General features: G+C 45.2%; 1 protein-coding gene across 1 annotated transcript in view; it reads left to right on the top strand.

Annotated features, from left to right (window-relative positions):
- The first annotated feature begins 5432 nt into the window (after nucleotides 1-5432).
- The window catches only part of KCNT1 (potassium sodium-activated channel subfamily T member 1), a 168899-nt gene continuing 159271 nt past the window's right edge, over nucleotides 5433-15060 (top strand). Inside the window, exon 1 of the mRNA XM_084649953.1 lies at nucleotides 5433-5542. Coding sequence (XP_084506079.1) covers nucleotides 5448-5542 — 95 coding nt within the window. The 5' untranslated portion in view covers nucleotides 5433-5447. The remainder of the gene's footprint in view (nucleotides 5543-15060) is intronic.

Genomic DNA, 15060 nt, shown 5'->3' with positions numbered 1-15060 from the left:
TGGACTATTGGGTCCTGACAAGCTCAGTGCTACTTTGACAGCACTTTAAGGGCTCCCGTTGGCACACAGATGCATCGGATGAACACTCTGTGGGCCAGAATATCCTTGGCTCAGCTCCAGAGAAGTCATTGGAGTCCTGCAGGGGATGCGTGTGGTCCTTTTGTATGTATTTTCAGTCTCTGATGATGGTGCTGTCAGCAGCATAGCTGCTATGTGTGCCCTGTGTTCAAATACAGCAGGAGAAGAGCAGGATTTCTGCCAGCCCATATGTGAAAAATTTTATTGACGAAAACCAAGGCTGATGCAACAGTCAGCTTCCTCTTAAATCAGACTCTAAAAGATCATGTTTACAAATACAAGAGAATGACTGACTGTGTCTAGCTCCAGATCTACAATAAAACAGATTAATTTCTCTCTGATCACATTAGCTTCAGTCCAGCCATCTCCCTGCTCCCAAGACCTCAAGCTGAACTCTATCCCCAGTCTTTGTGTGAGGTTATCACTGCTGGGGAGTAAACCGACTGTGTGAGTCGGAGCAAAATTATACCTCATTAATCCATGTTGTTATAACTCCTTACACTGCATGCAAATTTTAACTTGCACATGGTTCTGGAAGCAAGGATTGAAATTAAACCACAATAAATCATGTTAAGTTGTTTTCCACTGCTGTTTGACTACTAGGCAATAAATGTTCTTGGCTATGGCACTTTGATCCACTAGAGCTTGGAACACGATTTGACTATTTTGTGACATCCCAACATCATGGAATTCCCAACTTGCTGGAGAGACTGGCATTATAAATTTCTTATTCTTATGAATGTTATGCAGTGGACCTTGACAGGGTTATCCCGGGGTCTAGAAAGCTCTTGTATTGTGTTAGTAGCACTCTCTCCAACAGTGAGATGCACACAGCTTGCCAGGGAGTGATTTGGATGCGCAGGGGCTTGTTGTGGGGTTCTGGGTGCAATGGTAATGGGACTCTGCAGGGGGTCCAGGTGAAAGTGGTTGGGGCTCAGTGTGGGGGGTGTTTGGGTTGGGGGGGGATAGAGCTTGACAGGGGGTCCAGATGCTGGGGGAGTGGGGCTCAGTAGGATGGGGATCCAGGTGCAGCTGGTTGGGGCTTGGTGGGATAGGGATCCGGGTGCGGGTGGCTTGTCAGGGTGGTCCAGGTGCAGAGGGAGTGGGGCTTCTCAAGGGGGGGCGGTTCTGAGTGCTGGGGTGAGGTTTGACAGCAGGGTCTGGGTATGAGGGGGTCTGGCTGCATGGAGGTTGGGCAGATGGGGGAGCAGCTCCCTGTTCAGGGATCCCTCCCCCTGCAACTGAGGAGTGATGGGTGCAGGAAGTGGGAGGTGGGGAGGGAGTTTGCAGAGCTTCCTGCAGCTGGGGGAGAAATCTGGGGGTGGGTCTGACCTTGCCCCAGATGCCGTGTAGTGGAAGAGGAAGTCCCGTCCTCCCCAGCCCAGCCAGGACTAGCAGCTGAGCCTGGCGCAGGGTCGGAGCCACCAGCCGGGTCTTCCCCAGTCCCTCCCACTGCCTCTCAGTGATTTACATCTCTGCTGGCTGACCTGGTACCCAAAACATACTGCTGGGGAGGGTCACAATGACCGCTCTTGTGGCTTCCCTTTGCTTCCCTGTCAGAAAGCCGGTTTTCTGCAGGGAAGCAAAGAAATATGCGGGGGACATAAATTCTATGCATGCACAGTGGTGCAGAATTCCCCCAGGAGGATTCTCTGCACCTTGAAGTCTTTAAACCATGATTTGAGGACTTCAATAGCTCAGACATAGGTGAGAGGTTTGTTGCAGGAGTGGGTGGGTGAGATTCTATGGCCTGCATTGTGCAGGAGGTTAGACTAGATGATCATAACGGTCCCTTCTGACCTTAATGTCTATGATTCTATGAGTAAATTCTGCACCAGCTCAGAACTGCAACCACTTGCACACATAAGTAACTTTACACATGTGAGTAATTCCCTGAGTTCATATATTTCAGTTGAACTCAATGGGAGTACATATGTGCATAAAGTATTTGCAGGATTGGGGCTTTTATTTGCCCACTGGAAACTAATTAGTGGAATGCTCCCTTTCTGCATGGCACTGTGTATATCTGTGTGTGGTCTTGGAGCCTTAACAGTTTATATGCCCTCTAGGGAAGGGAATGGGATCTTCTTTTAAACAGGAACTTGTTGTTCAATAGATTTCACCCTTTGAAAGAGGAAATGCCCTGCAAGTGGAATTGTAATCGTCCACGACTGAAGAGAGAGCTTTGACTCCTCTAGTTTTATGTGTACACTATCCTATGCAGAGATGAAAAAAATCAATAACCCTAGTATTTCCCTTAGCATCCATTCTAGGGGCGAAATCCTGGCCCCACTGAAGTCAATGGGAGTTTTGCTATTGGTCTCACTGTTATACCAATAAATTAAAAACCAGCAGGATCTTATTAAAGGGAAAAAGGCAAAATTTATTGTAAATACAGAAAGAATCATAGTAAGCAGTTAGTTACAGCTATAACATTCCATTCAATCTCATATTTATTCATACATTCCTACACACACACACACACAGGTTCTGCAAGGTTGTTATCATAGTTACCAGCCTTAGAGTTGCTTATGCCAAGCCACTGGCCAGGTGGCCTGGACATGAGGAGGGAGCAGGGCCTTGTCAGATGCTCATCTGATGCTCCTGGAAGTTGGTTTGCAGAATCAGACCCCAAGTTCTCACTTTTTAGAGTCTCTTTTTATAGGAATTTCTTCCTATGCCAGTCTATGGGAATTGCTTCATCCTGCTGTTGCTGAATCAATCAGCAGATAGCACATTCCTGACGGCTCCGTGCTGCTTGTTCTTTGGTTCTCCCATTCTTGAGGCTGTTGGGTGGATTCCAGTCTGCCCTCCGGGGGTGGGGGGGGTCCTCTGGTTATTTCCACTTGACGCCTTCTTCAGTCAATGGACACTGGATTCTTAGGCTGGCACCTCCCTGATCATTCAGTTATTATCCACACCAAGCATCCATCCACATCCATCCTCTATCTCTATTTTAATCACAATTGTTAATACAACAAAAGGGCGGGGAGTCTCTGGGTGCTGTTTCTGTTGTTTGAGTATTGCTTTGAGTCTCTCTCTCTGTGAATTGCTTTGAGAACAGACTTGGTCTTAGAATGTACTAACACAGTTAGCAGCTTGCAAGTTTCACAAATAGAGGGAGAGAAACAGCACCAAAAACCAAGAGACCTCTTAATTAGTAATACCCTGGAATTTAAACTATGGGGAATCAAACTCATTTGTGATTTTAATACAGAACTTCTTTAATATGATCCAACATCACTGGGGCCAGGATTTCACCCTATAATTATTAAATATAGATAGGATGTGGCCAAATAAAAGCAACTTGCAGAACACCAGAGCTAAATTCTTCTTGCAGGAAAGCCTCAGCTTGGGGCTTTGCCATTAAATTATAATTAGATCTCTCCTTACATTGTAAGATCAAAGAAGTTGGAACAACTTCTGCTCTGACACCAGTGTAAACCCAGAGGGACTCCTTGATTTCAGTGGAATTTGGCTCAACTTCTCACTTCAACCTATTTCAATATACAAGGCCAAATTCTGAATTGATTTATACCCCTATATTTCCTTACTGAGGCCCAAGGGATTGCATGGAGTGCCAATCAGTGCAGACTTTGGCTTTCATTGTGTGTGCGGCAGGAAAAAAGAGTCGGACAGCCCCTGATTATAGAATTAAGGGATAGGACTGACTGTGGTAAATGCAGTGAGGAAGATGCTGATCCAAAGTGCTGAGGAATGAGTTCAGTTAGCTTCTTGGGCTGCATTCAGCAGCAATGTTGTATGCCACTTGCTCCTCTACACCCTTAAGAACTGCGGTGCGTTGCAGTTCTATAACTTAGTCAACTGGCAAGTTATCTTAGAGGATTATGAGTTACTACTGGTGTAAAACAAGTGTGAGATGGTGTGAAGGACCTTGGAATGCTTTTCTGCCACCTGGCCGCCATCCCAGCTGTCTTCTTGTAAATACCAATTTGGAATCATGCTCTGAGGTTCTGTCACTGTATTCCTATCGGCCATGCATGTTGTGGTCTAAGGACCTGATTCAAAGTCAGTGGGAGTTTCTCTATTAACTTCTGGGTGTGTTGAATCAGGCCCTTTAAACCTAAGTCACAATACAGGAGTCATTCAGCCTTTGTCATTTTTGAGCCCTAAAATAGCATGTTGGATGAGAGGGACAGGAACTTCCTGCCAAGCCATTGCCACTTCTCCCTCCATAGAGTTCTAAGGCTCTCCTGTTCCTCCAGCCTTCCCGCGAAGCCTGAGTTACACCAATGCTGGCATAGAGTGACTTCCTCGGAGAGCTGATTTAAAGGGACACTGTCACACAGCTTATATAGACATGACATCATAGACATGATTTTTTAAAATCTGGGAACAATTTTGGCTTGGTTTAACCATTCGTGTAGTGTCCTCCACTCAAACTCTTTAACAGGCAATTAGTAGCTCACAGCGGAATGGAGAGCGATTGAATTCCCCTCCTTTTATCCCTAAAGTTTGTTTTAAAATAGCCGGGTTTCTTTCTTTTTTTTTTTTTTCTCCTCAGCCTTTTGGAGCTGGAGGGACGAGCGCTCGTGTAGGCTGCAGGGATCCTGCAGACACACTGTCGCTAGCTGGAGCACTTTCCTTCAGAGTATCGCCAGAACCCCAGCTTTTGATCCGGCCTCCAGACAATCGCAGGGCAGCCCCCCGCCCCCGCCCCCGGCCCCTTCTCCAAGGCAGCGGGCTGCCAGGAGCTGGGGGAATACACCCTGCTAGCCGGGGCATGTGGCTGATGGCCGGAGGACTGGCCCAGGCCTGTTAGTTGGATGCTGGTTTGCTCGAGGGGTTGAAGGGCCAGCGTCGCCAGCGGGGAAAGTGCACCTCGGTTTCCCACGCGGCAGCTCTGGCTCCCCCAGCCGCCCCTTCCCTAGGAGCGCGCTGCCCTGGCTTTGCCGGCGGGCTTTGCTGGGCTTTTCCCGTCCCCTGAAGCCCTGCCCTGCTCGCCGTGCCGGGGGAGGAGGTGGGGGGCCGGGCATAGCCACACAGACCCGAGCGGAAGCCGCCACTTCCCTCTCCCTCCCCGCGGTGCCGTGCCGAGCGGGGGGCTGGGGGAAGCCTGCGCCCCCAGATCTCCCCCCTCCCCACGTCCAGTCCTACATCGCGGCTGTCCCGGCTCCTCCCGGGGCTGCTGAGCGAGGCGGGCTCCCGCGGGCCGGGCAGGCGAGTGTCCCGGCGGGGCTGGGAGGGGGCTAGTTGCCCGGTGATCCCCGGGCCGGGGGCTGCTGGGGCAGAGGCTCCCGCCCGGCTCCATCCGTCCCCTTCTCTCCGGCAGGCTCTCGTCGCCGGGCGGCTGCGGGGGCTGCGGCGGCAGCAGAAGCGGGGTCATCCTGGACATCGCCTCCCTGAAGATGAACGAGCTGGAGTCCGAGGTGCTGCCCCTGCCGCCCCGCTACCGGTTCCGGGACCTGCTGCTGGGGGACCAGGCCTTCCAGAACGACGACAGGTAGGGGAGGCCCCCAGGGCACGGGGGGGGGGACAGGGGGCGTCAGCCGCCAGGGCAGGGGAACAGGGGGTGTCAGCCCCCAGGGCACGGGGGGGGGACAGGGGGCGTCAGCCCCCAGGGCACGGGGGGGCAGGGGGTGTCAGCCCCCAGGGCAGGGGAACAGGGGGCGTCAGCCCCCAGGGCACGGGGGGGACAGGCGGTGTCAGCCCCCAGGGCAGGGGAACAGGGGATGTCAGCCCCCAGGGCACGGGGGGGGAAAGGGGGTGTCAGCCCCCAGGGCACGGGGGGGACAGGGGGCGTCAGCCCCCAGGGCACGGGGGGAACAGGTGGTGTCAGCCCCCAGGGCACGGGGGGGACAGGCGGTGTCAGCCCCCAGGGCACGGGGGAGAACAGGGGGTGTCAGGGACGAGGAGGCAGGGGGCTGGCACAGAGAGTATAGGGTGGGCAGGGCATATTAGCCCCCAGGGGATGGGGTTCCAAGAGGGAGTAGGACTGGGGTGTTGCTGGCCCATAGGGTAGAGAGGGGCGGGGGGCAGAGGGAGCATTGCCAAAGCTCATTGGGCTTGGGGGGTGCTGGAGGAGAGGATGCTGGCCCAAAGGGCATGTGTGTGGGGGGGGGTGTGAGGGGGTGGGGGGTGCTGGCTGCTCTCAGGCGGCTCGCCTAGGTGCTGCCCCGCTGGCTGCGCCCAGGGAACTCTCCAGGGTGCTGAAGGCACGTTCCCATCACAGGGACTCTTAAGGGGCAGCGGCCGGCTGCAGGCGAAGGGGGATTAACTGGGCAGTGGGGGTAGGGGTGTGGGGGGTGTTCTTTTCTTTGACCCACTGGGAGTGGGATTCCGTGCGGGATCTAATGGAGACGCGCGAAGGTTCCGGGAGCTCCCTCAGGTGCTAAAAAACTAGTGGGATAGCTTGTGGTTTGAGCATTGGCCTGCTAAACCCAGGGTTGTGAGTTCAATCCTTGAGGGAGCTATTTGGGATCTGGGGCAAAAATTGGGGATTGGTCCTGCTTTGAGCAGGGGGTTGGACTAGATGACCTCCTGAGGTCCCTCCCAACCCTGATATTCTGTGATTCACTGTGGGTGGAGATCCCACGGTGTATGGATTTGGAGGCCATGTGGTTATTAAGAAATTGTGGTTTGGGTTGAAGAGTTTGCATTTATTTAAGAGTACAGTGCTGGCTGCACTTAACTCCCAGGCTCTGTCTGCAGCGATGATGCTAATTTGAACTGAGCGATTGCAAAGGACTGCTGGAGATGTTGCAAAATTGTTTGCTTCTTGGACTGGCTTGGGATATGGCCTTTTGGATTTTATTTGAAAGCTTCCTTTTCCTCCCCACTCGCAGTGATTGATTAACAGGTCTGCAAAGGTAAATCAAAAGAAGAAAAGACTTAAGGGATCTCCTTTAGGATATCAGTGAAAACAAATGAATAAGGAATTGCCTTCCAGTGAAACATATTTATGGAAAAAGAACCAAGAAGCTATAATGCCAAGAGATAAACTACAATATTCTAGGTTGTTTCCCACAAATTAGTTGAATGCCTAAATAGCTAGCCCTGTCATGGTGAAGCAAATCTTACCTTGCTGGGTTATTAACTCTTGGATAGTTATGAATAACTGGGGTGTACCTTTTTAAAGACAACCATGCAGTCATGTCACAATGCCGCTTGGAATACCTGGAGTACTTAACAAGTGAAACTATCTGGCAATAAAATTAACTTATTAATGTCTGAAGTTGGGAATTAAAATCTCTTTCTAACAGTGTTTAAGCTTTCTTTCAAACCTGTAGATTAAATTTATAAAGCTATATTTTGGAGGTCAAAAAGGGAAAGGGTGTGTGCTGGTGTGTAATAGATATAATTCATAAATTATATTTTAAAGAACCAGTTAAAACAATATCCATCACATAATAGCTGCATAAGAAGAACTGGTAATTCTCAAGAATGAATGCTTGATTCACAATGTTTTGAAAAGCCCTTAGAAGTCACTACTTAAAACTGATGTAGATGTATCATGTCCATTAAGATGGCTTTATTCAGGGAAAATGGGAATTTGATTGGAAATAGACTGTCACACAATAAAATATCTGAATTTAAAAAATACGACAGTGATTTTTATAAGGATGAACATTACAGTTCTACTGTTGTCCATCTTTAAATCATTGTAATGGATGTGAAATATCTTAATTTTTGACAGGTTTCAGAGTAACAGCCGTGTTAGTCTGTATTCGCAAAAAGAAAAGGAGTACTTGTGGCACCTTAGAGACTAACCAATTTATTTGAGCATGAGCTTTTGTGAGCTACAGCTCTCATGAAAGCTCATGCTCAAATAAATTGGTTAGTCTCTAAGGTGCCACAAGGACTCCTTTTCTTTTTGCTTAATTTTTGAGTCACTGCAGATTTTGTGTTTATTCTTTATTCTCATTTGGCACTGGTCATTAGTCTCTGCTTTAGTCTGGATACAGGTGTCTCGGATTTAGAAGTTAGCTTGAGTTTTAGTATGAAGCTGCTCGCTTGAGAGTGATGTGTCTGTATTAACTTGGCAAACCCATTAGCTTTGTTTCTTTGTTTAATTCACTTGCTTTTGGTGCTGTTCTATCCAGTTGTTTGGCTTTCCACCTCAACCTGCCAGTACTGAAAACTCTACACTGTATTTGGAAATATTTAACTTCTTTGATAGTGTCCAGTCCTGTCATCCTTGCTCATGTCAATAATCCATGCTCACGTAACAAGGGTCAAGTCAATGCTCTTATTGATTTCTGCGGCAGCAGTTAGATCCCTGCAGAACACTTTTGAAAATTCTACTCTCCTGGACCAAGTACAGTTCAAGGGACTGATGATCATAGTATCTTGGAGATGAATCGAGCTCTCTAGAGTAATTTTGACTAGTAAATTAGCCTGTTCCAAACCAGGTTAATGTTTAGCTGAGTTAGACTAGCAGAGCAAAGTGGGGAAACATTTTTGGCATTCCTATACTTACTCATAAATATCAAAAAGAAAGGGAGTACTTGTGGCACCTTAGAGACTAACCAATTTATCTGAGCATAAGTGAGCTGTAATTTATCACTTCAAAGTGAGCTGTAGCTCACGAAAGCTTATGCTCAGATAAATTGGTTAGTCTCTAAGGTGCCACAAGTACTCCTTTTCTTTTTGCGAATACAGACTAACACGGCTGTTACTCTGAAACCTGTCATAAATATCAAGCAGTTCAGAAATATGCCTTGAAATGCTTTGGTATAATTTTGACAGGAATGTGGTGTTTTATATCAGATGAAAAGTCCCTGTGAGAACAGCCCAGGCCATTGTGGACAATTTAAATAATGATGTATGCAGGCCACAATCCGGGTCTTAGAGTTGGAGTGTGAATAGCAAACTCTCAATGGAACAAACTATCTGATTTATTTAAAAGAGCAAAGTAAAAGAATTAGTGTTGTATCTGCCTTTTTGGAAGCTCCCCCAGAGTGTTAATGTTTTCAAAAAATGATGCACACCTATCGAGCAGCATCAACTTGAAAGGGCTACGAATACCCTGCCTCAGAAAGGAAGCCAGCGATTAGCTTTCTGTCTTATTAGAAAGCATTTCTGTTGGCTGGAGAATTATTGAACCATCTTCACCACAGAGGATGTTGGGGAGACACCTACACTGGATTTAGGTAAGAAAGATGAGATTGAGGCACCAGAAGAGAAGGTGTCAGAGCAAATAACTAAGTAGCTAAATTAAAGAGCAGTAGGAGCAGAGATGGCGTCCAAAAATTCTGCAGGAATTTTGGAATGAAATGACTGAGCTGATAACAAATATATGCAAACTCTCATTGAAATCAACTACTGAATTGAAGGGTAGCAAATGTTGTACCTATTTTTAAAAAGAGATGTGGGGTTGAAGATGCAAACACTACACAATAAGCCTTCAAACAGGTAAACTGGTTGAAACTGTAATTGCAAAATAGAATTCTAGTAAGCCTTGATAGAGGATGGGGATAAATCAAGCAGGAAATAAATAAGAAGAAACATTATGAAAGTAGAGAAAATAATGAATCGTACAGAATTGAGTGCTCCTATATATTATTTCTCCTCCTGCACAAGGCAAGCGGATACTTAATGAAAAGCAACAAATTTAAAATGGAAAAAAGGAAATGCTTTTTCACACGACTCATAATTAATCTGTGGAACTCATTGCCACAGAGTATCATTGTGGCCTATAGATTAGTGGGATTCAAAAGCAGGACTAGACATATATATATATAATTAGGACATCCATAATTCCTAACATAGGATTAAATTTCATTTAGAAGGGACACAATCTCCATGCTTCTGGGTACAAGCCAACCGCTAACAGGCATAGGTAAGAATTTTCCTCTTTGGGTAGGTTGCTCTAAGAAGGCCCGTCCACTGACCTTAATAGATTTTGGGTCAGGCCCTAATTGCCCACTTGCACTTTATTCTGAGGGATTTGATGTTTGCTACTGTCAGAGACAGGTTACTGGAGTAAACAGACCCTTGGTCTGATCTGGCATGGCAAGTCCGCTGTTTTATGGTTCACTGATACTCTGTTGCCATGCAGGCAGTCAAAGCAATCAGAATATAATAAAGCTGTGCAATAAAACAAATGTTATTGAGCTCATTTATATCTGAGCCAATGCCAAAAGGACAAAACCTGATGGGAGTTGAAGTGAAATCGGGAGGGGGATGCTCATTGCTTATGTTTTGCTGCCTTTTAACTAACTTGGCAACATGATAAAGTTCTGACGCCGCTTTACTTGGAATCCTCTGTTAGATGATATTGCAAGCATGTGCCTGTAGGAGCATGGTCAGCTGGGGTGCTGGAGGAGAGGAGCAGGGACTGAGTGTAACAATCCATTGTTGATGTAAGACAGGAATTTATAATGAAAGTTTCTGGTTCTAAAGTGAAATTGATTTTTACTGATTAAAGTCAGCTGAGAAAGCACATCTGTGGAACTGATAAATATGGATATATGCCACAAGAGCTTCCCTCTGTATCTTTGTACTCTTGACTATATCAGTGTTTGGCCTCCAACACCCCACTCTTTGTCAGTTTTACCCTGGGCAGAGCGGTCAGCTGGGGGAGTGGGAAAAAGAAAAAAAAAATCAGAACTGTGTCTGGAAAGCAGGTCCATAAGGATCACGTTCTTTGCCCAAGTTAAACAGCCAGCAGATATTTTCAGAAAATCAATGCAGAGAGCCACAAGGCCCATTTTATAGTAGCAAGAAGTAAGGGTGTCACTTTGATTAAGTGTATTTTTCTGAATCTAATTATCAGCCAAGAATCCTTTTGGTATTTGCAAGGATTTTTCTAACAGCTCATGTGTGGAAGGTATGCAGTGCCATCTATGTAAAGATTTCAGCATCTTCTGCTTTGCATCTGAGATTCTCCTGCTGCATAACCAAGAAATAGCAGTGCTCAGAGGGATTTAACCACAGGTAAACTCTTCTCATTTGTTCTTCCAGGTTAATGGGTCTGCGATGCATTTTCTTCCTCCTTTCTTGGGATTATCCACATTCCAGCTTTTAAATTTGTCACTAAGTGCTATGTCTAAATCATGGGCCAGATTATGTTTATAAATAAATTCCTTTATCTGGCTACAGGGACACCGTATCACTATAAGATCTACCTCTTGCACTCTGCAGTTTTGCAAGTTATCCCTAACAAGGAAATTATTTTCTTCTTGAATGCATCATTCAGTGTAATGCTGTATAGTACTGCACAATTCCTTATCCTTCACCAATTGCTCTGAATCCTCACTCACTTTCTCTGTAGCTAAAGCTATCCTGTATATATATGATTGTCACTAGGCACACTGGCAAATTTCTGTGACTTATTTAGAGAATATGAATGCTTCTTTGAAAATACTGAAATGTATCCTGAAGTTAATGACATTTATTTCTGTGATGACACAGTACTGAACGGTGCTTACAAAGCTACACTTTAACAATACTTCAGACTATGCACCCTCTTCCTCATTGGTTAGTGTCCTTTTTTATTAAAAGAGGCAGGATGCTCTTAGGGTGAAGGCCCTGGACTGTGACTCAGGAGATCTAGGTACAATTTCCAGCTCTGCCTCCTCCTGCGTGACCTTTGGGGCAATTCACTTCACCTCTGTCTGCCTCAGTCCCCACCTGAAAAGTGAGGCTCACCCTCCCTCTCTCCTGCCTCTTCTCTAGATGATGAATTCTTCAGGGGAGAGCTGGTCTCTTATAACATGTTGGTACAGTGCCTAACACAGTGGGCCCTCAGTCTCATTTGAGACCCCTAAATCCTGTTCCTATACCAATACAAAATAATACAAATGACAGAATTAACAGTAAGATCATATTTTCTTGAACTTCGGATATAGTTCAAATCACATTGTGCTGTCTACCTCTTACGGAAAAATAGTGTCATAGAGTGGCGAGATCACACAGCATGAGATTAAAATGACTCTACTCCCACTAAGCCAAAAGTTATCTGCTATCTAGTAACTAGTCAAATACTTTCAACAGCTGTCATGTAATGAAATACAAATAAGTTGAGCGCATTGCTTGTATCTATCACTGCACTTAAGACTGAAGTTTGATTTCCAGCTGTTTCTGAATGATGCATTTTATCAAACGTACCAGGCAGCACATTGTAGAAGTTGGAACTGTAGGAGGTCACCTGGCAGGCTAGCCTCCCCAAAGAGAGAGAAATTAAAGGGAAGAATGAAGGGCAACTGTGCATTGAGACACCAATGCTTTCAATAATGTCAAGGTTTGTATTTCACCAGGGAAAACCAGTAGCTTGGAAAAAAGCTAAGAGAAGCAATTTAAATACCTGGAAAGGAAAGTTTAGAACATTTATTAATAACTGAGATTATATTATCCTAAATCCTTACATCGTTGAGAAGGTTCTTAGGCTGACAGTAATCTAGCAAGGGACTAATACTGAAAAGAATTAAGCAAGTCTGATTAGTAATAATAAACTGCCTGATATTTCCAGTTTAAGTGAAGTGGTGTATGGCTTATATTTCTTAATGTTTCCAAAGTCTTGTGAACAAGCTTCTGATACATCTGGTAGCAAAATAGAATAATAGAATATTAGGGTTGGAAGAGACCTCAGGAGGTCATCTAGTCCAATCCCCTGCTCAAAGCAGGACCAACACCAACAAAATCATCCCGGCCAGGGCTTTGTCGAGCAGAGCTTTAAAAACCTCTAAGGATGGAGATTCCACCACCTCCCTAGGTAACCCATTCCAGTGCTTCACCACCCTCCTAGTGAAATAGTGTTTCCTAATATCCAACCTAGACCTCTCCCACTGCAACTTGAGACCATTGCTCCTTGTTCTGTCATCTGCCACCACTGAGAACAGCCAAGCTCTATCCTTTTTGGAGCCCCCCTTCAGATAGTTGAAGGCTGCTATCAAATCTCCCCTCACTCTTCTCTTCTGCAGACTAAACAAGCCCAGTTCCCTCAGCCTCTGTAAGTCATGTGCCCCAGCCCCCTAATCATTTTTGTTGCCCTCTGCTGGACTCTCTCTAATTTGTCCACATCCCTTCTGTAGTGCAGGGACCAAAACTGGACAGAATACTCCAGGTGTGGCCTCACCAGTGCCGAATAGAGGAGAATAATCACTTCCCTCGATCGGCTGGCAATACTCCTACTAATACAGCCCAATATGCCATTGGCCTTCTTGGCAACAACAAGCCACAAAGCAGTTAGAGTTAGTCAAACTGTAACTTTAATTTTAGCATCCTTTTAAAGATGCAAAAGGAATTTCTGATGGTATGGTCAGAAGTCTTTATTGGATGAGTTTTGGATGGCTGCATTATGACTTTTCATAGCATTCTTTGTACCACCAACACAGGCAAAATCAAACTGTGTTATGAGTGCATCTGTGTTGCAAATGGATTCCTCAACATGGCTCTAACTATAAAGCAAATGGCAAGGAACTTCCAAAAGCAGTCAGGGAACTTCCAAAAATACACTTATTGCCTATCTTGCTGTAAGTAATACTCAGGGCATACATTAATTTGCTGTATCCAACAAAGAGTACAAGGTACAGCGCTATTGTCTGTGGTGGGAATGGAGAGAAGGTGATCTCAGCAGCTGTATTCACCTGGCGCAGTGTGTCTCAGAAATAAAAGTTAAGACACATTTTAAAAAAAAATCTCGTTGTGAGAAATACTGCACATTTTGTGGTATGCCTAGACTATTAGGGCAGGATGGTGGATCAGATAGCACACAGGCCAGGGATTTGGGAATCTTGGGCTCTCAGTTCTGACGTTAACCTGCATCATGACAAATCACTTGCCCTGTCTGTGCCTACCCTTTGTCTGTCTATTTAGATTGGAGCTGGGACTCTTTCTGACTCTGCCTGGCACAATGGAACCTGCAGGTGCTACTAAAATACAAGTAATTAATAATAATTGAGAGCTTAGGATGGAGTCATGGAAGGCCAGGAATGTTGCCTTTGGATCAAATAGATGCCCCTCCATATTTCTATGTTGCACAGTGCTAAGTTCACATGGTAAACTTTTTACTATCGAGCTTTCTTTTACCCTTCTCTGTGTCCATATTAGAGATGCACATTTAACTTAATATCTGTGTTCCCATTCAGTTCTGCCTCAATTTCAGTCTTCAAAGCTGCCCTTACCCGGTGGGGCTCAGTCTCCCAGAATTGCCAGTCCTCTCTTCTACACCCTGCTCCCACTTGTGATGTTTTCTATTGCTTGTATTATTATCCGTGTTTTGATATCAGGGCTCCCAGCTTTTGCCAGCTCCTTCTCAAACTCCAGCAATGTGGTTCTTAACTGTGCCTCATTTAACATGCTAATCTTGCACCCCTCACCATTAATCTTCCTCTGAGAGAAGTGCATGGTGGTGACAAGGGATAATTGTGCTGTTATCCGGAGTAAATACAAAGCTATTAGTACATTTAATATGGGCTACAGGTTATTCTTTCTAATGGAGTCACAAGTCATTTCAAGATCTCATACTGGGCACAGAATCTCTGACTGCCACTGCAGTCTATGTGTTATGTACACATACAAACTAAATGAGGCTAAAATTGCTCAATAAGTCATTGTGATTCTCTCCTAAGCAGGTGTATAACAGTTCGGGACAGCTTCAGAAAAAGGATATTTTTGTTTTGTTTGTAGATTTTTAATGAATACATGGCATTCTTAATTGCTATTTACTTTATAAATTGTTGTGAAGGGTTCAGGTGGTAATTATTGACTTGAAGTGTTAATTGAAAATGCCATTTCAAAAACATTTTAGTTGATATTTTCTACATACATACTGAATATGCCAGATTTCCCTTAGATTAGGAAAGCAGTTGTTATCTGTAGGAATATTAGTAAAATTTATTAAGCTAATGGATGAATAATAGAAGTACCATTTGCTCATATTATATATAAAATTCTTACAAACAAGATACCATTATTCTTTTCATGAATATTGTTCGCACTTTTTTTACTAGCAAGGGCCAGAAACTGAGAATAAGCGCAACACCAAGTCCAGTGGAGTGAGTGGAAGTTGTCCTTTGA

The sequence above is a fragment of the Lepidochelys olivacea genome, assembly GCF_965140295.1.
Source record: "Lepidochelys olivacea isolate rLepOli2 genome assembly, chromosome: 16".
Lineage (NCBI taxonomy): Eukaryota > Metazoa > Chordata > Testudines > Cheloniidae > Lepidochelys > Lepidochelys olivacea.
Note: the sequence above shows the minus strand (reverse complement) of the source record. Positions and strands in the feature narration are given on the sequence as shown.